Raw genomic sequence first — 20,500 nt, forward strand, 5'->3', positions numbered from 1 at the left:
GCAAATAATTAATCAAAATTTATGATTAAAGTGCTTTATTTTTGATTGAAGTCTCTTATGAAATGTGCATATCTACAAGCTGGACTAGGGCTATTCGATTCCCTTTTCTTTAGGTCAGCCTAAAAGTATGTTCTCGATTTTAAGCCAAACAAGTGGCAGCTAATTGATTAATTTTAGTATTGAAATGCTTTTTATTGAACTAAGAGCTAAGCGCTACTGATTTGTGTACCTCGCCGTGTGTGCTTGAAGCAAACAAGCCTTGTTTGCACTGCACTCTAAAAAAAACCCCTGTGGAACGCCCAGTCATTCGATGTCTGTCGAAGAAAAATTTCTCATAATTGTGAAACTCGATGGGTGCAAATAAATCTAATTGAAAACACAAAGTGCAAGACCCACCGACCTATAAAAGTGCCAACTTGCTAACAAGTCGAAGACAGTTCAGTTCTCAAGTTTAAGTTCTCAATATGAAGCTGTGCATTTTGCTTGTAATCGCAGGTCTCAGTTTGTCCTGGGGCTGGCCAGCTCAGCTGGAGCAGGAGCAGCTGCAGCAGGCGCCTGTCGTGCAGGAGCCAGAGCCCCAGCAGCAATTGGACAATGCGGACTCCATGGCCACCCTAACGGATATCGCCGATATGGGCAGCCAGCACGCAGAGGAAGGAGCACGCAATGCACGCTTTCTGTGGTTCAGCCCCTGGGGATATCGTTCCTATTACTATCGCCCTTACTACCATCCTTGGGGACATCATTATCGTCACTACTGGTGGTGAAACTTAATTTAAATTAAATGCATCAAGGTCAAGCTGAATAAATCAATTTGCAATTTATAGTCTAGTTCTTTGAATATTAACTATGTGGCAACGCCAGCATTCATACGCGGATCTAGATCATGTGAATAGCTTGTTCAGAAGAGTTAACCCCCAAGAAGGGCAAAGTACAATAAATTAAAAATTATTTTAGCTTCCACGATATTTAAATCAACAAAATGTTTGATCTTTTGATTAGCATTTCAAATTTTATAGTGAGCTCAAAGTAGCCTAATTGAGATTTCACAACATTATCCAACACTTAGTCACAGTTGCAACAATTTGCTTATCCATTATTGCTGGGGCTCAGCTGAAATTCTTACCCAAGCACTTATCGCATATTCATGTTAATTGGCTTACAGTGCACTAGACGAGGGAATCACAACTTTGTGACGTTGTCAGCACTGAAAAGTGCAATCTCATCGCATAGAGTCAATACAAAATTGTGGGTAACATCTGGGAAATAAACCAACGCACTTTAAGAGTCTATATTCTAATTAGAATAATGCATTATTGTTCTAATAATTTGGTATATACATTACTGAAAGCTATGGCCAAACAAAATAAACCGGGTTCAGTTTAAAAACGCAGTAATCTAATTCTTAACCGGCCAAATTTATAACTGAATGACTTTATTTAATTCAACTTTGTTTATTAAGATAGAACTCGTTCCACCCTGCAGTCAAAAATATTTCATAAGGTATATAATTAGCAGACATGTGCGACTATGTCAAGCACTCTTATGCATTATTTAACGATTACAGGGTATATTCTAGCGAGGCAGCCTGCTTCGTTGTTGCTATCGAAATATCAAAGGCGAAACGGGATGAGTGCAAACAATTAACTACGCCCACTTCTGTGCAAATATTTCTCATATATTTTACTTTCGATAATTATTTGTATTCGGACTTTAATTCGTTTTTTTTTTCGGCCGTTTCGCATATTTTGATCAAACTGGCATTTTTAATTGTTAATAAATAGAATGCCGACACGTGTTGCAGGTTAATTACGCTCGGTCGCGGGTGGCTTCAAATGTTCTCGACTTTTGTATTAATATTTTGTGTATTGTTGCCAGAGGGAATCCACGTAGGCTGCCCGGCGGCGCAGTTCCTTGCGCTCCTCAATTTGATAGAGTTGCGCCTGCTTGGTCTCCAAAAGTATTTGCTTCGTTTCCGACTCACGATGCTCCTCCGAGTTTTCGCTGGCGGGGAGAGAAAAAACAGTGATTAGTATTATTTAGCTAGTTAGAAGCTCAGCTGACCCACATCTCGCGCTGCTGCTGCTTCAGCTGGAGCAGCTGCTGCTCTTCCTGCTCGCTTCGCATCAGCTGCAATTGAATCCATTCGATGCGCTGATTTTGCGCTGCTTCGAGACGCGCCTGCATCAGCTCTGCCAGCTCCTCGTCCAGCTGGCGCTCCTCGCTGTGCAGCTGTTCTGCCAGTTGGCGGCGGCGTTCCTCCAAATCCTTGGCATATTCTCCAAGTCGCCGCTGCACCTTACCTTCTATTTGGGTATTTCGATTGCGTCGATTAGTACGGTTAAGAAACTCGGCAACATGCATTCCGTGACTTTGTTTGGTCGTTGGCCAGGCTCTAATCCTTGGCAACGAAACATAACATAACATTTGATATAACGCATGTTAACTCGAAATGGTTATGTTAAATATTATGTTAAGTTCAAAGTTAACTGGCTATGTTAAATATTATGTTAAGTTCAATGTTAACTGGCTACCAACATCCTTAAGCTTGGACAAATCCCAGCAGCACTTTGAGAAGGATGTGAGCAGCTTGCAGCGTCCTCATTGGAATAAGTTGAGAGTTTACTCCGCCTTGGAGGCATATATCGACAAGCCCCTTGTGAATCGAAGGGTTTGAAGGTTCAAACCCCAAGCGAATGTATTGCTTTAGCTAGCGCTTTTAAACAAAGGGAACGATTGATAGCTTTTAACTCGATTTTAAACCTAGCTAGTCTTAGAGTAACTCTCGGCAGGAAATGAGCTTGCATTCTTTTTAGGGTTTAAAGCACCCTCGAGACTAATTAATTGTATGCGCCATCAAATAATTCGTTTTTCCGCGAAACTGAAATAACGATTAATCTAGCTGAATCTGCCATAAAAGGCGCTGGCATTGCAATAGATTGCATCAGTACGGAAATTAAGTTTGTCAAATAGAGGAACGGCTTGAAGATGCGTTTGACCCTGGTGCTGCTTGTTGGAGCTCTTTGCCTGGCCCTCGGCTATGCCCTGCCGTTGGATGATAGTGCCCAGGACAATGTCCAGGATAATGGCCTGATAACATTACTGAATCTGGCCGATCAGCCCGAGGGACATGCCAACGAGGGCGATCGAGAGGCGCGAGCCTTCTGCTGTGGTGGATTTGGTCGTCGTCGTCGTGGTGGTTTCGGCTATGGTGGTTACGTTCGTGGTGGTTTCGGCTATGGTGGTTACGGTCGCGGTGGATATGGCGGTTATGGTGGATATGGCCGTGGTGGTTTCGGTTATGGTGGACACAGACATGGACATCGTGGAGGCTATGGATATTATGGACGCTAGCCTTACAAAATATTTTATGTTTCTTAGTCGTGCCAATAAATAAGTTAAACTGTGTACAACAATCCGGATCGTAATGGAATTCGAGCTCATATGAATTCCACATGTATGGTGAATATGGGCGTGGTGGATACGCTTGTGGAGCTTGTCGACGCTAACCTCACAAATTGTTTTGCTTATTTTGTTGTGCTCATAAATAAACAAGTAAGAGGTTCTAGTCGGGAGCTCCCGACTAGGGGATACCCTGAACCCTCTTCTTCCAACATCAAATGCATATATATATTCTATTTTAGAAACTCGGAAATAAACTCGATCTGCGCGGGAGCTAGGAGCATCTACATCTAAAATTTCAAGTCTCTAACTCTTATAGGTTCTGAGATCCTTGCGTTCATACATACGGACGGACGGACGGACACACAGACGGACATGGCTAGATCGACTCAGCTATTTATGCTGATCAAGAATATATATACTTTATGCGGTCGGAGTTGCTTCCTTCTGCCTGTTACATACATTTGGATTTTGCACAAATACAATATACCCTTATACCCATTTTTAATGGGTTCAGGGTATAAAAAGCCAGACTTCGTGAAAATCGGATGAGATTTGGCCGAGATATGGGGGTGGTAAATTTTAACTCATGTCTATATACGAATCTTGGGGTGAGATTTGGACATGAATTTCGACTAAAAATCGATGTTCAGATTTAAATGCCAGATAAATCTAGAGGACACACCATGAAGAAAACGCCAAACTTCGAGAAAATCGGATGAGATTTGACCGAGTTATGGGTGTGGTAATTTTTGACCCATGTCTATATACGAATCTTGGGGTGAGATTTGGACATGAATTTCGACTAAAAAATCGGTGTCGAGATTTGAATGCCAGATTAATCTAGAGGGAAAACCATGAAGAAAAAGCCAAACTTCGTGAAAATCGGATGAGATTTAACCGAGTTATGGGTGTGGTAATTTTTGACCCATGTCTATATACGAATCTTGGGGTAAGATTTGGACATGAATTTCGACCAAAAAATCGGTGTCGAGATTTGAATGCCAGATTAATCTAGAGGGAAAACCATGAAGAAAAAGCCAAACTTCGTGAAAATCGGATGAGATTTGACCGAGTTATGGGTGTGGTAAATTTTGACCCATGTCTATATAAGTAACAAGATCCCGATTTTCGATATAAAATATTTATTCGGCTCAACTGAGCACTTGAGTTTCAAATTAAGAACTAACTTAAACATAGTTAAGCTCCTGACAACGTAACCCATGGCTCGCGGCAGCGCTGGAGCATAGCCCATGGTTCGTGGCAGAGCCGGCAGCAGAACGCTGACTTGGCGCCTCGTGACCGTTCTTGCGGCGATCACTCGACGCAGGCATGCAGGTGTCAGGTTCCGTTGGCAACTTAGTTGCACAAGCGTCCGGTCCAATGACCTGGTCAGCACAATTTGTCTTGCGCGTGTTAACTTATACGAATCTTGGGGTGAGATATGGACATGAATTTTGACTAAAAAATCGGTATCGTGATTTGAATGCCAGATTAATCTAAAGTGAAAACCATGAAGAAAAAGCCAAACTTCGAGAAAATCGGATGAGATTTGACCGAGTTATGGGTGTGGTAATTTTTGACCCATGTCTATATACGAATCTTGGGGTGAGATTTGGACATGAATTTCGACTAAAAAATCGGTGTCGAGATTTGAATGCCAGATTAATCTAGAGGGAAAACCATGAAGAAAAAGCCAAACTTCGTGAAAATCGGATGAGATTTGACCGAGTTATGGGTGTGGTAATTTTTGACCCATGTCTATATACGAATCTTGGGGTGAGATTTGGACATGAATTTCGACTAAAAAATCGGTGTCGAGATTTGAATGCCAGATTAATCTAGAGGGAAAACCATGAAGAAAAAGCCAAACTTCGTGAAAATCGGATGAGATTTAACCGAGTTATGGGTGTGGTAATTTTTGACCCATGTCTATATACGAATCTTGGGGTAAGATTTGGACATGAATTTCGACCAAAAAATCGGTGTCGAGATTTGAATGCCAGATTAATCTAGAGGGAAAACCATGAAGAAAAAGCCAAACTTCGTGAAAATCGGATGAGATTTGACCGAGTTATGGGTGTGGTAAATTTTGACCCATGTCTATATACGAATCTTGGGGTGAGATATGGACATGAATTTTGACTAAAAAATCGGTATCGTGATTTGAATGCCAGATTAATCTAAAGTGAAAACCATGAAGAAAAAGCCAAACTTCGTGAAAATCGGATGAGATTTGACCGAGTTATGGGTGTGGTAATTTTTGACCCATGTCTATATACGAATGTTGGGGTAAGATTTGGACATGAATTTCGACCAAAAAATCGGTGACGAGATTTGAATGCCAGATTAATCTAGAGGGAAAACCATGAAGAAAAAGCCAAACTTCGTGAAAATCGGATGAGATTTGACCGAGTTATGGGTGTGGTAATTTTTGACCCATGTCTATATACGAATGTTGGGGTAAGATTTGGACATGAATTTCGACCAAAAAATCGGTGACGAGATTTGAATGCCAGATTAATCTAGAGGGAAAACCATGAAGAAAAAGCCAAACTTCGTGAAAATCGGATGAGATTTGACCGAGTTATGGGTGTGGTAATTTTTGACCCATGTCTATATACGAATGTTGGGGTAAGATTTGGACATGAATTTCGACCAAAAAATCGGTGAAGAGATTTGAATGCCAGATTAATCTAGAGGGAAAACCATGAAGAAAAAGCCAAACTTCGTGAAAATCGGATGAGATTTGACCGAGTTATGGGTGTGGTAAATTTTGACCCATGTCTATATACGAATCTTGGGGTGAGATATGGACATGAATTTCGACTAAAAAATCGGTGTTCAGATTTGAATGCCACATTAATCTAGAGGGAAAACCATGAAGAAAAAGCCAAACTTCGTGAAAACCGGATGAGATTTGACCGAGTTATGGGTGTGGTAATTTTTGAGCCATGTCTATATACTAATCTTGGGGTAATATTTCGACATGAATTTCGACCAAAAAATCGGTGTCGAGATTTGAATGCCAGATTAATCTAGAGGGAAACCCATGAAGAAAAAGCCAAACTTCGTGAAAATCGGATGAGATTTTACCGAGTTATGGGTGTGGTAATTTTTGACCTATGTCTATATACGAATCTTGGGGTAAGATTTGGACATGAATTTCGACCAAAAAATCGGTGTTCAGATTTGAATGCCACATTAATCTAGAGGGAAAACCATGAAGAAAAAGCCAAACTTCGTGAAAATCGGATGAGATTTGACCGAGTTATGGGTGTGGTAATTTTTGACCCATGTCTATATGCGAATCTTGGGGTAAGATTTGGACATGAATTTCGACCAAAAAATCGGTGTTCAGATTTGAATGCCACATTAATCTAGAGGGAAAACCATGAAGAAAAAGCCAAACTTCGTGAAAATCGGATGAGATTTGACCGAGTTATGGGTGTGGTAAATTTTGACCCATGTCTATATACGAATCTTGGGGTGAGATATGGACATGAATTTCGACTAAAAAATCGGTGTTCAGATTTGAATGTCACATTAATCTAGAGGGAAAACCATGAAGAAAAACCCAAACTTCGTGAAAATCGGATGAGATTTGACCGAGTTATGGGTGTGGTAATTTTTGAGCCATGTCTATATACTAATCTTGGGGTAATATTTGGACATGAATTTCGACCAAAAAATCGGTGTCGAGATTTGAATGCCAGATTAATCTAGAGGGAAACCCATGAAGAAAAAGCCAAACTTCGTGAAAATCGGATGAGATTTGACCGAGTTATGGGTGTGGTAATTTTTGACCTATGTCTATATACGAATCTTGGGGTAAGATTTGGACATGAATTTCGACCAAAAAATCGGTGTTCAGATTTGAATGCCACATTAATCTAGAGGGAAAACCATGAAGAAAAAGCCAAACTTCGTGAAAATCGGATGAGATTTGACCGAGTTATGGGTGTGGTAATTTTTGACCCATGTCTATATACGAATCTTGGGGTAAGATTTGGACATGAATTTCGACCAAAAAATCGGTGTCGAGATTTGAATGCCAGATTAATCTAGAGGGAAACCCATGAAGAAAAAGCCAAACTTCGTGAAAATCGGATGAGATTTGACCGAGTTATGGGTGTGGTAAATTTTGACCCATGTCTATATACGAATCTTGGGATGAGATATGGACATGAATTTCGACTAAAAAATCGGTGTCGTGATTTGAATGCCAGATTAATCTAAAGTGAAAACCGTGAAGAAAAAGCCAAACTTCGTGAAAATCGGATGAGATTTGACCGAGTTATGGGTGTGGTAATTTTTGACCCATGTCTATATACGAATGTTGGGGTAAGATTTGGACATGAATTTCGACCAAAAAATCGGTGAAGAGATTTGAATGCCAGATTAATCTAGAGGGAAAACCATGAAGAAAAAGCCAAACTTCGTGAAAATCGGATGAGATTTGACCGAGTTATGGGTGTGGTAAATTTTGACCCATGTCTTTATACGAATCTTGGGGTGAGATATGGACATGAATTTCGACTAAAAAATCGGTGTTCAGATTTGAATGCCACATTAATCTAGAGGGAAAACCATGAAGAAAAAGCCAAACTTCGTGAAAATCGGATGAGATTTGACCGAGTTATGGGTGTGGTAATTTTTGAGCCATGTCTATATACTAATCTTGGGGTAAGATTTGGACATGAATTTCGACCAAAAAATCGGTGTTCAGATTTGAATGCCACATTAATCTAGAGGGAAAACCATGAAGAAAAAGCCAAACTTCGTGAAAATCGGATGAGATTTGACCGAGTTATGGGTGTGGTAATTTTTGACCCATGTCTATATACGAATCTTGGGGTGAGATTTGGACATGAATTTCGACTAAAAAATCGGTTTCGAGATTTGAATGCCAGATTAATCTAGAGGGAAAACCATGAAGAAAAAGCCAAACTTCGTGAAAATCGGATGAGATTTGACCGAGTTATGGGTGTGGTAATTTTTGAATCATGTCTATATACGAATCTTGGGGTAAGATTTGGACATGAATTTCGACCAAAAAATCGGTGTCGAGATTTGAATGCCAGATTAATCTAGAGGGAAAACCATGAAGAAAAAGCCAAACTTCGTGAAAATCGGATGAGATTTGACCGAGTTACGGGTGTGGTAAATTTTGACCCATGTCTATATACGAATCTTGGGATGAGATATGGACATGAATTTCGACTAAAAAATCGGTGTCGTGATTTGAATGCCAGATTAATCTAAAGTGAAAACCATGAAGAAAAAGCCAAACTTCGTGAAAATCGGATGAGATTTGACAGAGTTATGGGTGTGGTAATTTTTGACCCATGTCTATATACGAATGTTGGGGTAAGATTTGGACATGAATTTCGACCAAAAAATCGGTGACGAGATTTGAATGCCAGATTAATCTAGAGGGAAAACCATGAAGAAAAAGCCAAACTTCGTGAAAATCGGATGAGATTTGACCGTGTTATGGGTGTGGTAATTTTTGACCCATGTCTATATACGAATCTTGGGGTAAGATTTGGACATGAATTTCGACCAAAAAATCGGTGTTCAGATTTGAATGCCAGATTAATCTAGAGGGAAAACCATGAAGAAAAAGCCAAACTTCGTGAAAATCGGATGAGATTTGACCGAGTTATGGGTGTGGTAATTTTTGACCCATGTCTATATACGAATCTTGGGGTAATATTTGGACATGAATTTCGACCAAAAAATCGGTGTTCAGATTTGAATGCCACATTAATCTAGAGGGAAAACCATGAAGAAAAAGCCAAACTTCGTGAAAATCGGATGAGATTTGACCGAGTTATGGGTGTGGTAATTCTTGAGCCATGTCTATATACGAATCTTGGGGTAAGATTTGGACATGAATTTCGACTAAAAAATCGGTGTCGAGATTTGATTGCCAGATTAATCTAGAGGGAAAACCATGAAGAAAAAGCCAAACTTCGTGAAAATCGGATGAGATTTGACCGAGTTATGGGTGTGGTAATTTTTGACCCATGTCTATATACGAATCTTGGGGTAATATTTGGACATGAATTTCGACCAAAAAATCGGTGTTCAGATTTGAATGCCACATTAATCTAGAGGGAAAACCATGAAGAAAAAGCCAAACTTCGTGAAAATCGGATGAGATTTGACCGAGTTATGGGTGTGGTAATTCTTGAGCCATGTCTATATACGAATCTTGGGGTAAGATTTGGACATGAATTTCGACTAAAAAATCGGTGTCGAGATTTGATTGCCAGATTAATCTAGAGGGAAAACCATGAAGAAAAAGCCAAACTTCGTGAAAATCGGATGAGATTTGACCGAGTTATGGGTGTGGTAATTTTTGACCCATGTCTATATACGAATCTTGGGGTACGATTTGGTCATGAATTTCGACCAAAAAATCGGTGTCGAGATTTGAATGCCAGATTAATCTAGAGGGAAAACCATGAAGAAAAAGCCAAACTTCGTGAAAATCGGATGAAATTTGACCGAGTTATGGGTGTGGTAAATTTTGACCCCTGTCTATATACGAATCTTGGGGTAAGATTTGGTCATGAATTTCGACCAAAAAATCGGTGTTCAGATTTGAATGCCACATTAATCTAGAGGGAAAACCATGAAGAAAAAGCCAAACTTCGTGAAAATCGGATGAGATTTGACCGTGTTATGGGTGTGGTAATTTTTGACCCATGTCTATATACGAATCTTGGGGTAAGATTTGGACATGAATTTCGACCAAAAAATCGGTGTTCAGATTTGAATGCCAGATTAATCTAGACGGAAAACCATGAAGAAAAAGCCAAACTTCGTGAAAATCGGATGAGATTTGACCGAGTTATGGGTGTGGTAATTTTTGACCCATGTCTATATACGAATCTTGGGGTAATATTTGGACATGAATTTCGACCAAAAAATCGGTGTTCAGATTTGAATGCCACATTAATCTAGAGGGAAAACCATGAAGAAAAAGCCAAACTTCGTGAAAATCGGATGAGATCTGACCGAGTTATGGGTGTGGTAATTCTTGAGCCATGTCTATATACGAATCTTGGGGTAAGATTTGGACATGAATTTCGACTAAAAAATCGGTGTCGAGATTTGATTGCCAGATTAATCTAGAGGGAAAACCATGAAGAAAAAGCCAAACTTCGTGAAAATCGGATGAGATTTGACCGAGTTATGGGTGTGGTAATTTTTGACCCATGTCTATATACGAATCTTGGGGTACGATTTGGTCATGAATTTCGACCAAAAAATCGGTGTCGAGATTTGAATGCCAGATTAATCTAGAGGGAAAACCATGAAGAAAAAGCCAAACTTCGTGAAAATCGGATGAAATTTGACCGAGTTATGGGTGTGGTAAATTTTGACCCCTGTCTATATACGAATCTTGGGGTAAGATTTGGTCATGAATTTCGACCAAAAAATCGGTGTTCAGATTTGAATGCCACATTAATCTAGAGGGAAAACCATGAAGAAAAAGCCAAACTTCGTGAAAATCGGATGAGATTTGACCGAGTTATGGGTGTGGTAATTCTTGAGCCATGTCTATATACGAATCTTGGGGTAAGATTTGGACATGAATTTCGACCAAAAAATCGGTGTCGAGATTTGAATGCCAGATTAATCTAGAGGGAAAACCATGAAGAAAAAGCCAAACTTCGTGAAAATCGGATGAGATTTGACCGAGTTATGGGTGTGGTAATTTTTGACCCATGTCTATATACGAATCTTGGGGTAAGATTTGGACATGAATTTCGACCAAAAAATCGGTGTCGAGATTTGAATGCCAGATTAATCTAGAGGGAAAACCATGAAGAAAAAGCCAAACTTCGTGAAAATCGGATGAGATTTGACCGAGTTATGGGTGTGGTAATTTTTGACCTATGTCTATATACGAATCTTGGGGTAAGATTTGGACATGAATTTCGACTAAAAAATCGGTGTCGAGATTTGATTGCCAGATTAATCTAGAGGGAAAACCATGAAGAAAAAGCCAAACTTCGTGAAAATCGGATGAGATATGACCAAGTTATGGGTGTGGTAATTCTTGTGCCATGTCTATATACGAATCTTGGGGTAAGATTTGGACATGAATTTCGACCAAAAAATCGGTGTCGAGATTTGAATGCCAGATTAATCTAGAGGGAAAACCATGAAGAAAAAGCCAAACTTCGTGAAAATCGGATGAGATTTGACCGAGTTATGGGTGTGGTAATTTTTGACCCATGTCTATATACGAATCTTGGGGTAAGATTTGGACATGAATTTCGACCAAAAAATCGGTGTCGAGATTTGAATGCCAGATTAATCTAGAGGGAAAACCATGAAGAAAAAGCCAAACTTCGTGAAAATCGGATGAGATTTGACCGAGATATGGGGGTGGTAAATTTTGAGCCATGTCTATATACGAATCTTGGGGTAAGATTTGGACATGAATTTCGACTAAAAAATCGGTGTCGAGATTTGATTGCCAGATTAATCTAGAGGAAAAACCATGAAGAAAAAGCCAAACTTCGTGAAAATCGGATGAGATTTGACCAAGTTATGGGTGTGGTAATTCTTGTGCCATGTCTATATACGAATCTTGGGGTAAGATTTGGACATGAATTTCGACCAAAAAATCGGTGTCGAGATTTGAATGCCAGATTAATCTAGAGGGAAAACCATGAAGAAAAAGCCAAACTTCGTGAAAATCGGATGAGATTTGACCGAGTTATGGGTGTGGTAATTTTTGACCTATGTCTATATACGAATCTTGGGGTAAGATTTGGACATGAATTTCGACTAAAAAATCGGTGTCGAGATTTGATTGCCAGATTAATCTAGAGGGAAAACCATGAAGAAAAAGCCAAACTTCGTGAAAATCGGATGAGATATGACCAAGTTATGGGTGTGGTAATTCTTGTGCCATGTCTATATACGAATCTTGGGGTAAGATTTGGACATGAATTTCGACCAAAAAATCGGTGTCGAGATTTGAATGCCAGATTAATCTAGAGGGAAAACCATGAAGAAAAAGCCAAACTTCGTGAAAATCGGATGAGATTTGACCGAGTTATGGGTGTGGTAATTTTTGACCCATGTCTATATACGAATCTTGGGGTAAGATTTGGACATGAATTTCGACCAAAAAATCGGTGTCGAGATTTGAATGCCAGATTAATCTAGAGGGAAAACCATGAAGAAAAAGCCAAACTTCGTGAAAATCGGATGAGATTTGACCGAGATATGGGGGTGGTAAATTTTGAGCCATGTCTATATACGAATCTTGGGGTAAGATTTGGACATGAATTTCGACTAAAAAATCGGTGTCGAGATTTGATTGCCAGATTAATCTAGAGGAAAAACCATGAAGAAAAAGCCAAACTTCGTGAAAATCGGATGAGATTTGACCAAGTTATGGGTGTGGTAATTCTTGTGCCATGTCTATATACGAATCTTGGGGTAAGATTTGGACATGAATTTCGACCAAAAAATCGGTGTCGAGATTTGAATGCCAGATTAATTTAGAGGGAAAACCATGAAGAAAAAGCCAAACTTCGTGAAAATCGGATGAGATTTGACCGAGATATGGGGGTGGTAAATTTTGACCCATGTCTATATGCGAATCTTGGGGTGAGATTTGGACATGAATTTCGACCAAAAAATCGGTGTCGAGATTTGAATGCCAGATTAATCTAGAGGGAAAACCATGAAGAAAAAGCCAAACTTCGTGAAAATCGGATGAGATTTGACCGAGATATGGGGGTGGTAAATTTTGACCCATGTCTCTATGCGAATCTTGGGGTGAGATTTGGACATGAATTTCGACCAAAAAATCGGTGTCGAGATTTGAATGCCACATTAGTCTAAAGGGAAAACCATGAAGAAAAAGCCAAACTTCGTGAAAATCGGATGAGATTTGACCGAGATATGGGGGTGGTAAATTTTGACCCATGTCTATATGCGAATCTTGGGGTGAGATTTGGACATGAATTTCGACCAACAAATCGGTGTCGAGATTTGAATGCCACATTAATCTAGAGGAAAAACCATGAAGAAAAAGCCAAACTTCGTGAAAATCGGATGAGATTTGACCGAGTTATGGGTGTGATAATGTTTGACCCATGTCTATATACGAATCTTGGGGCGAGATTTGGACATGAATTTCGACTAAAAAATCGGTGTTCAGATTTTAATGCCATATTAATCTAGAGGGAAAACCATGAAGAAAAAGCCAAACTTCGTGAAAATCGGATGAGATTTGACCGAGTTATGGGTGTGGTAATTTTTGACCCATGTCTATATACGAATCTTGGGGTAAGATTTGGACATGAATTTCGACCAAAAAATCGGTGTTCATACATACGGACGGACGGAGGGACGGACGGACGGACGGACAGACAGACGGACATGGCTAGATCGACTCAGCTATTTATGCTGATCAAGAATATATATACTTTATGGGGTCGGAGTTGCTTCCTTCTGCCTGTTACATACATTTGGCTTTCGCACAAATACAATATACCCTTATACCCATTTTTAATGGGTTCAGGGTATAATTAAACTATGTACAAAAACTTGTCACTTAATGGGATTTAAGCTTTGTTTTGAGTACTACGTAGCGTAATAAGTGAGTGAGTCACAGCAAAAACAAACTAAAAAGAAAAAAACCTGCGGCCGAAATCTTAGTGAATTTCAGTTTACGTAGGTCAACTAATACACTTATCTTAAGTTATGCAGCACAGCTATTATTGCAAACTTGCATTTGCGAATAGCACCTGCTAATTAGCATTTGCCAAAATTAATAAAGTACAGCTTATATCAAGTGTAACACATATGACAAATCGGGCGTAAGAAACGAGTTTCGGCTTTCCATTGTTCATTTAAAAAATTTGCATGATAATATGCTCAATTATATATATATATATATGTATGTGCTTTTAAGATCAACTATGCTATGCACAATTTGGTTTTTACGTGCCAGCTAATTTGTTTTGATAAGTGCAACAGCATGTCATAAACGACTCACAACTTGAGTCTTTGTTTTTGGCGACTCGAGCTTAAGTGACCTCAGGTATTCAGTTATGGATACTTAGCCTAGCTCTGTTGAACAGCACGCTAGTTATTATTCGAGCAGCGTACTAACTACCTACTCTCAAATCATTTCACAGCACTGCTTCAAACAGTGTACTTGCTATGTGTCTTCGCATCACTTTACAACACTGCACATAGTAATTACAGTGCCTGCACACTCTGGCAATTGCTTTGGTTTAATTAATTAAAATATGCTCCACATAGTCTGAGTCTTACAACATTGCTTCGAACAACGTAGTTGCTTTGTGCCTGGGTACTTAGCCTAGCTCTGTTGAACAGCACGCTAGTTATTATTCGAGCAGCGTACTAACTACCTACTCTCAAATCATTTCACAGCACTGCTTCAAACAGTGTACTTGCTATGTGTCTTCGCATCACTTTACAACACTGCACAAAGTAATTACAGTGCCTGCACACTCTGGCAATTGCTTTGGTTTAATTAATTCAAATATGCTCCGCATTGCCTACAACATTTTACAACACTGCTTCGAACAGCGTAGTTGCTTCGTGCCTTCGCATCACTTTACAGCACTGCTCAAAGTGATTACAGCCGCTAATTGCTTTGGCTTAATTAATTTAAATATGCTCCACATTGTCTGTGTTTCTTGATGGATCGTTTAGCTGCTAAGTTTCAGAAGAAAACAACAACAACTGCAGCCAGAACAGGTGTAATAATCTTATGGCGATAAATAAATACACAAACATCGCGAAAGTAACAATGCCTGGCTACAAAAAAATTAAAAAAAAAAAAAACCCCTTCTAATGTGGCTTGGAGTACTATATGACACTTAAAATTAGGTGATGCGTACGAGAACAGGAACGACAACTCAGCCGGTTATTTCCAGGCTTGGATGGCAAATAAAAGGCCGCTGAATTGTGCCTTCCAGCATCAGTTGAACCGAAAGCATCAAAGGCAAACAAACGATATTTAATCCAAAAAATACCCAAGGAGAAGAAACAATAGCAAGATGCGTCTAACACTTCTAGCGCTCATTGGAGCTGTCTGCATAGCCTTGAGCTTGGCCCAGCAATTGGATGACAAGAAGGAGGAGCACATTGATCTGTTGCAGGTTGCTGATCAAGGAAACGCCCATGCCAATGAGGGCAATCGAGAGGCCCGTCAATGGGGCGGCGGCTGGGGTGGACGCGGCGGCTGGGGACGCGGCGGCTGGGGTGGCGGCGGCTGGGGCCGCAGCGGCTGGGGCGGCGGTGGCTGGGGCCGCAGCGGCTGGGGCGGCGGCTGGAGACAATAAGTCCTTCAGAAGCTATCCACAACTGCCAGCGCTCCACAGGCGTCCTAACACAGCGAAAACTTTGTTCATTTTGTGTTTGTAAATAAAGAACATTACAAAAAACAATTTTTAACTCATTTGTTTTAAATCGAAAGCGTCAAAGATTCTACAGCGATTCGTTGGGTGAATAAACTATAATAAGAAAAAAAAAAATCCAATTTTTTTAAGCTTTTTTCAGAAGTAGAAAATTAGATTGATTGGAAGACAATTTGAGCTACATTATATACTTGTATATATTAACAATATTTAATAATAATGGCATAATCCGGTCTCATATTTACTTATTTTGCCAAGTCATTTGATTAAAGGGAGCATCGTTGGTATATAAAAGTTACTGGCTATTTTAACATTCATGTTTGCTTTTTTGCTATGTACTTAACAAAAGTCTGGCAACGCTGCATTATGGTTATTAATTTCTGCATGCCTGAGGAGGGGCTTGTGTTTAGATATACACACAAAGCCTTATAAATACTATATAATATATATGATATATATATATATATATTTATATATATAACAATCGGCTGATCTTTGAGTTTTTTACGATCTCCGCACAATGTATAAATTTAAGGTGCATCTGTCTTAGTTATACGAATTATATAGGGTATCTGTTAGTTAAATTGTTTTAATTGCTTGTGATTAAGCAATCATTTTTAACTGTTATTCGCTTTCTATATAAACAATACTTAACAAAGCCATGTCGAATACATTGCCTAAACTTGATTTACGAATACATTCGTCTCATTGTTGGCCATGCAATTTATTTACTCGATATACATTCCCCTCACACACGAACACACACACACATACGCACACCCACTGGTCAGCTACCAGATCTAATAAATTGCCAGTTAATGTGGTCCACTTGCGCCTTTATTATGGGATGTACATTTGGTAGGGGCAACTTTTGTGATAAACAAATGGAATAACAATAACAACAAAAGCAAATGCAGCAAAAGCAGGTGTAATAGTCAACGAAGTATGACAATCAAATAAACAAATATTAAGAAAGTTAATACAACCTGACTTAGAATCGTAAAAAACAATAAGTAAAAGTGCTCTTGTTGGGTGTGCACAACTAGAAGTTACCCTAAGCCCAGGGATGAGCTGCTGTGCTGGAAGTGTGCTCTTTAAAGTCTTCGGTACCCATTGTCCGATCTTCATGAGGTTTTTAAGGATAACCAAAGCGCAAGGATTTTCATTAGCAAATTTGTTGCTTTACATTTTGGAGGAGGTGTCCCAAAAGTGAATTATTCTTAGAGAACACATTCTCCTACATTCTCCTACTGTCTTCGGTCCGTTACATACGCTTGCACAAAACCATCATACCCTATTTACACACTCGTTCAGGGTATAAGAATCATAACAAAGACACACAGATAATCTATACGTAACTTTAAGTGCTAAGTATGCGAAATGCATTTGGGCTTAGGAGATGCGGCAGGGAACAGGAACGACAACTGGATGAATTTTTGACGGCTGGCGGGCAAATAAAAGGCCGCTGAATTGTGCCTTCCAGCATCAGTTGAACCGAAAGCATCAAAGGCAAACAAACGATATTTAATCCAAAAAATACCCAAGGAGAAGAAACAATAGCAAGATGCGTCTAACACTTCTGGCGCTCATTGGAGCTGTCTGCATAGCCTTGAGCTTGGCCCAGCAATTGGATGACAAGAAGGAGGAGCACATTGATCTGTTGCAGGTTGCTGATCAAGGAAACGCCCATGCCAATGAGGGCAATCGAGAGGCGCGGCACTGGGGCGGCGGCGGCTGGGGCGGTGGCGGCTGGGGCGGACCCGGCGGCTGGGGAGGCGGCGGTTGGGGAGGCGGCGGCTGGGGTCATGGCTGGGGCGGCGGCTGGAATCGCGGCTGGGGTGGCGGCGGCTGGGGCTGGGGACGTTAAACCCTACCAGGCCAAGCATCGATCACCTTTCAAGGAGCCACTGCGTCAAGACACCTTTTGATGTTTGTTTTGTGTGTGTAAATAAAGAACATTTTCAAAAACATAAAGAATATTCAATTTAAATTCCTAAGAGCAGTTGCTTCTAACCTGTTCCCAGCTTGCACTAAAACTGAATTTGTTGAACACCTTCCCGGCTCGGACATGTCTAAGCTGTATCTACTTTTAATGCCTATAGCTTAATCGAGCTAATTAAAATAATTGCACGGCAATTTTAGCTCTAATTATTAACGCATTAAAATCAGACTGGACACTGGATCAGAAGAACTCACAATGAGGCAAAAAAAAAACAGGTTTTAACCAGAATGAAATATGGTCTTTAGAGTGCAAAAAATTAAAACCTGTGAATATATATATATATAAAGATATATACTCAAAAAGATACCTAAAAAGATATATATTTATTAATATATATACTAATAAAGATATTTTGTTATAAAGAGATATACTTGTAAGGATATATATTTATAAAGATATATACTTATGAAGATATATTCTCATAAAAAGATATACATATAAAGATAAAGATATATACTTATTGCCATACAAGAACTCGTATCTCAGACTAACAGTCATACATAACCAACCAGCTCTTACCTTTAAGTAGTCGATTTTTCGCCATGTAAACACTCGCTGTGAACCACTGTGCAGCTTTTGTAGTCTGGTATAAAAGCTGAGTGCGGCAAGGACCTTCAGTACTTGAATAATGCAGACTATCAATGGGGAGCTGCTCAAGGTGCAGGACACTTACTTTCGCATTCTTGGATTTAATATACTTGCTAGACCAGAGTTGTCGGGCTGGCGGCAACATTGGCGAGCCTTGGGCCTAATGCTCTCCTTGGCAATGGTCCAAGCGATGGTTATTGCCTTCAGCATACAGAATCTGGAGAATATGGATCAGCTGACAGAGGGCTTGGCCGCGCTGCTCATCAATCAGCTGGGCCTATTCAAGTTCGGCCTCATGATGTGGCTGCACAAGGACTTTCAGCGGCTCGTGGCCAGGCTGCGAGAGCTGCTGACCGGAGGTACCAGCTGGGTAAATTCACTCGATTCTTAGTGCCTGTACAAGTTTGTGTCCTTTGAAGTGCCTGCCTGCATCATCGGCGAGGAGAATCGGCGGGAGCAGCGGCTCAGCGGCATCTACAAGAACTGCTTTATGCTGGCGGCCATTCTGAGCTCCTTGAAGCCCAGCGTGAGCATGTGCCTCAACTATTGGCGCACGGGTCAGCTACGGCTGGAGATGACCTTTCCGTGCAGCTACCCCTGGGATAATCAACAGCTGCCTTATGCGCTGCTCTCCTACGCCCTGATTGCGTCCGCTAGCTTTGCCGTCGTCCTGCCCAGCATTTGTGTAGATACATTTTTCATGGCCCTTATTCATAATCTTGTCGCCCTATTTCAGACGTCGCAGCATAAGATGCAGCTCTTTCGAGCTACTGCGGGCAGCCAGGCACAGCTGGGCAAGATCCTTGATCTGCACAGACGCATCCTGGACCTCAGCGCGGCACTGAACCGTTGCTTTCGTCTGCTCATCTGCGTGCAGTTCGTGGTGGGCTCCCTGCATTTGTGCGTGCTCAGCTATACGCTGTTGGTTAAGTTCGACAATGCCCAGATGCCCTTCTATGTGGTATTTACCGTATCCGTGCTCTCTCAGCTTTATGTCTACTGTTATTGCGGCGATCGCCTGAAGACGGCGAGCACGGGCTTTGCCAATGCCATCTACGACAGCCCCTGGCATGAGGCAGCCCTTGATCCGGCCCTGGGTCGTTCGCTGCAATTCTCGATGATGCGGGCGCAGCGCGGCAGTCGCATCGATGGCTTCTTCTTTGAGGCCAATATGGAGGTCTTTATCTCGGTGAGTGGTTGGGCGCAACGATTGAGAGTCTGGAGCTGAATTTTGCATGTGCCTAACAGATTGTGCGAACGGCCATGTCCTATTTCGCATTGCTGAAATCCATTTCTAAGGGCACTGAATGATCAATTTTACCCGAACAAATATAAGATACTGCAAAAATACCAAACAACAAAAAACAGTCTGGCAACGCTACTATGAAGCATTACCTTAAGCAGTAAGAGGCTCTAGTCGGGATACCCTGAACCAAAGACAATATAATATGTTTATATTGTCTTTGCCTGAACCTTGTTCTACCACCAAACCCCAAATGCAGCTCACGCCACGCGCTCATTTGCATCAGCAGTAATAAAAATAAATGAAAATTATAATATACTATTAATAAGCTAAATGTCAGGTTTGATGACTCTAGCTCTTATTACTTACGAGATTTGATCAAAAAGCAGGATTTCGATATCGATTTTAATCGATTACTTGGAAATGGTTTAAGATATCGATTATCGAAAACACATTCTAGCTCTAATAGGTTCTGAGATCCTTGCGTTCATACAAACGGACAGATAGACATACGGACATGGCTAGATCGACTCGGCTATTGATGCTTATGAAGAAAATATATTCTTTATGGGGTCGGAGATGCTTCCTTCGGCCTGTTACATACATTTGCTCAAACCCGTTATAACCCTTTTACCCATTTTTGATATAGGTATAGCAGTCTGGCAACGCTACAATAAAGAATAACCTCATAAAGATAGATAAGTAACGACAAAAAAGCAAGAAATTAAAAACGTTTCGAGCAATATTCGTTTTATTGCGTAGCTTGCGTTGTCGTACGACATTTAACAATCAAACTTAAATAATGTACAAAACATATTTTAAACGATTCGT

The 20,500-nt window shown here is 40.4% G+C and overlaps 6 protein-coding genes across 7 annotated transcripts in view; 5 read left to right on the top strand and 1 right to left on the bottom strand.

The window, feature by feature from the left end:
* Nucleotides 1–20,500, top strand: part of LOC115762233 (spermine oxidase-like) — a 73,058-nt gene that overhangs the window by 37,851 nt on the left and 14,707 nt on the right. The gene's annotated exons all lie outside the window — the stretch shown is intronic.
* LOC115762239 lies at nt 459–810 on the top strand. The gene has a single exon (XM_030704381.1). It carries the CDS (start codon nt 465–467, stop codon nt 765–767), a length of 303 nt encoding a protein of 100 aa, XP_030560241.1. The 5' UTR covers nt 459–464; the 3' UTR covers nt 768–810.
* LOC115762346 (nucleoporin GLE1) lies at nt 1,854–2,364 on the bottom strand. The gene is made up of 2 exons (XM_030704513.1): nt 2,069–2,364; nt 1,854–2,004 (listed from the first exon to the last, which is right to left on the bottom strand). Exons 1-2 carry the CDS (start codon nt 2,362–2,364, stop codon nt 1,854–1,856), a joined length of 447 nt encoding a protein of 148 aa, XP_030560373.1.
* LOC115762347 (heterogeneous nuclear ribonucleoprotein A1-like) lies at nt 15,423–15,761 on the top strand. The gene has a single exon (XM_030704514.1). The coding sequence runs from the start codon at nt 15,477–15,479 to the stop codon at nt 15,759–15,761; it is 285 nt and encodes a 94-aa protein (XP_030560374.1). The 5' UTR covers nt 15,423–15,476.
* On the top strand, nt 17,319–17,703 carry LOC115762240 (major prion protein 1-like). The gene has a single exon (XM_030704383.1). The coding sequence runs from the start codon at nt 17,401–17,403 to the stop codon at nt 17,701–17,703; it is 303 nt and encodes a 100-aa protein (XP_030560243.1). The 5' UTR covers nt 17,319–17,400.
* On the top strand, nt 18,467–19,737 carry LOC115762348 (odorant receptor 47a). The gene is given in 2 exon segments (XM_030704515.1): nt 18,467–19,615; nt 19,675–19,737. Coding segments are annotated over 2 exon segments (1,212 nt in total).

Source organism: Drosophila novamexicana, unplaced genomic scaffold, assembly GCF_003285875.2.
Source record: "Drosophila novamexicana strain 15010-1031.04,08,12 unplaced genomic scaffold, DnovRS2.1 tig00000564-arrow-pilon, whole genome shotgun sequence".
NCBI classification, from domain to species: domain Eukaryota; kingdom Metazoa; phylum Arthropoda; class Insecta; order Diptera; family Drosophilidae; genus Drosophila; species Drosophila novamexicana.

Excerpts from the sequence above, each read along its gene's own strand:
- LOC115762239 (XM_030704381.1), top strand. The coding sequence starts at position 465 with ATGAAGCTGTGCATTTTGCTTGTAATCGCAGGTCTCAGTTTGTCCTGG.
- LOC115762346 (XM_030704513.1), bottom strand. The coding sequence starts at position 2,364 with ATGCATGTTGCCGAGTTTCTTAACCGTACTAATCGACGCAATCGAAAT. Across the intron at positions 2,005-2,068 it reads AAGCAGCAGCAGCGCGAGAT|CGAAAACTCGGAGGAGCATC; the intron begins GTGGGTCAGCTG and ends TCTCCCCGCCAG.
- LOC115762347 (XM_030704514.1), top strand. The coding sequence starts at position 15,477 with ATGCGTCTAACACTTCTAGCGCTCATTGGAGCTGTCTGCATAGCCTTG.
- LOC115762240 (XM_030704383.1), top strand. The coding sequence starts at position 17,401 with ATGCGTCTAACACTTCTGGCGCTCATTGGAGCTGTCTGCATAGCCTTG.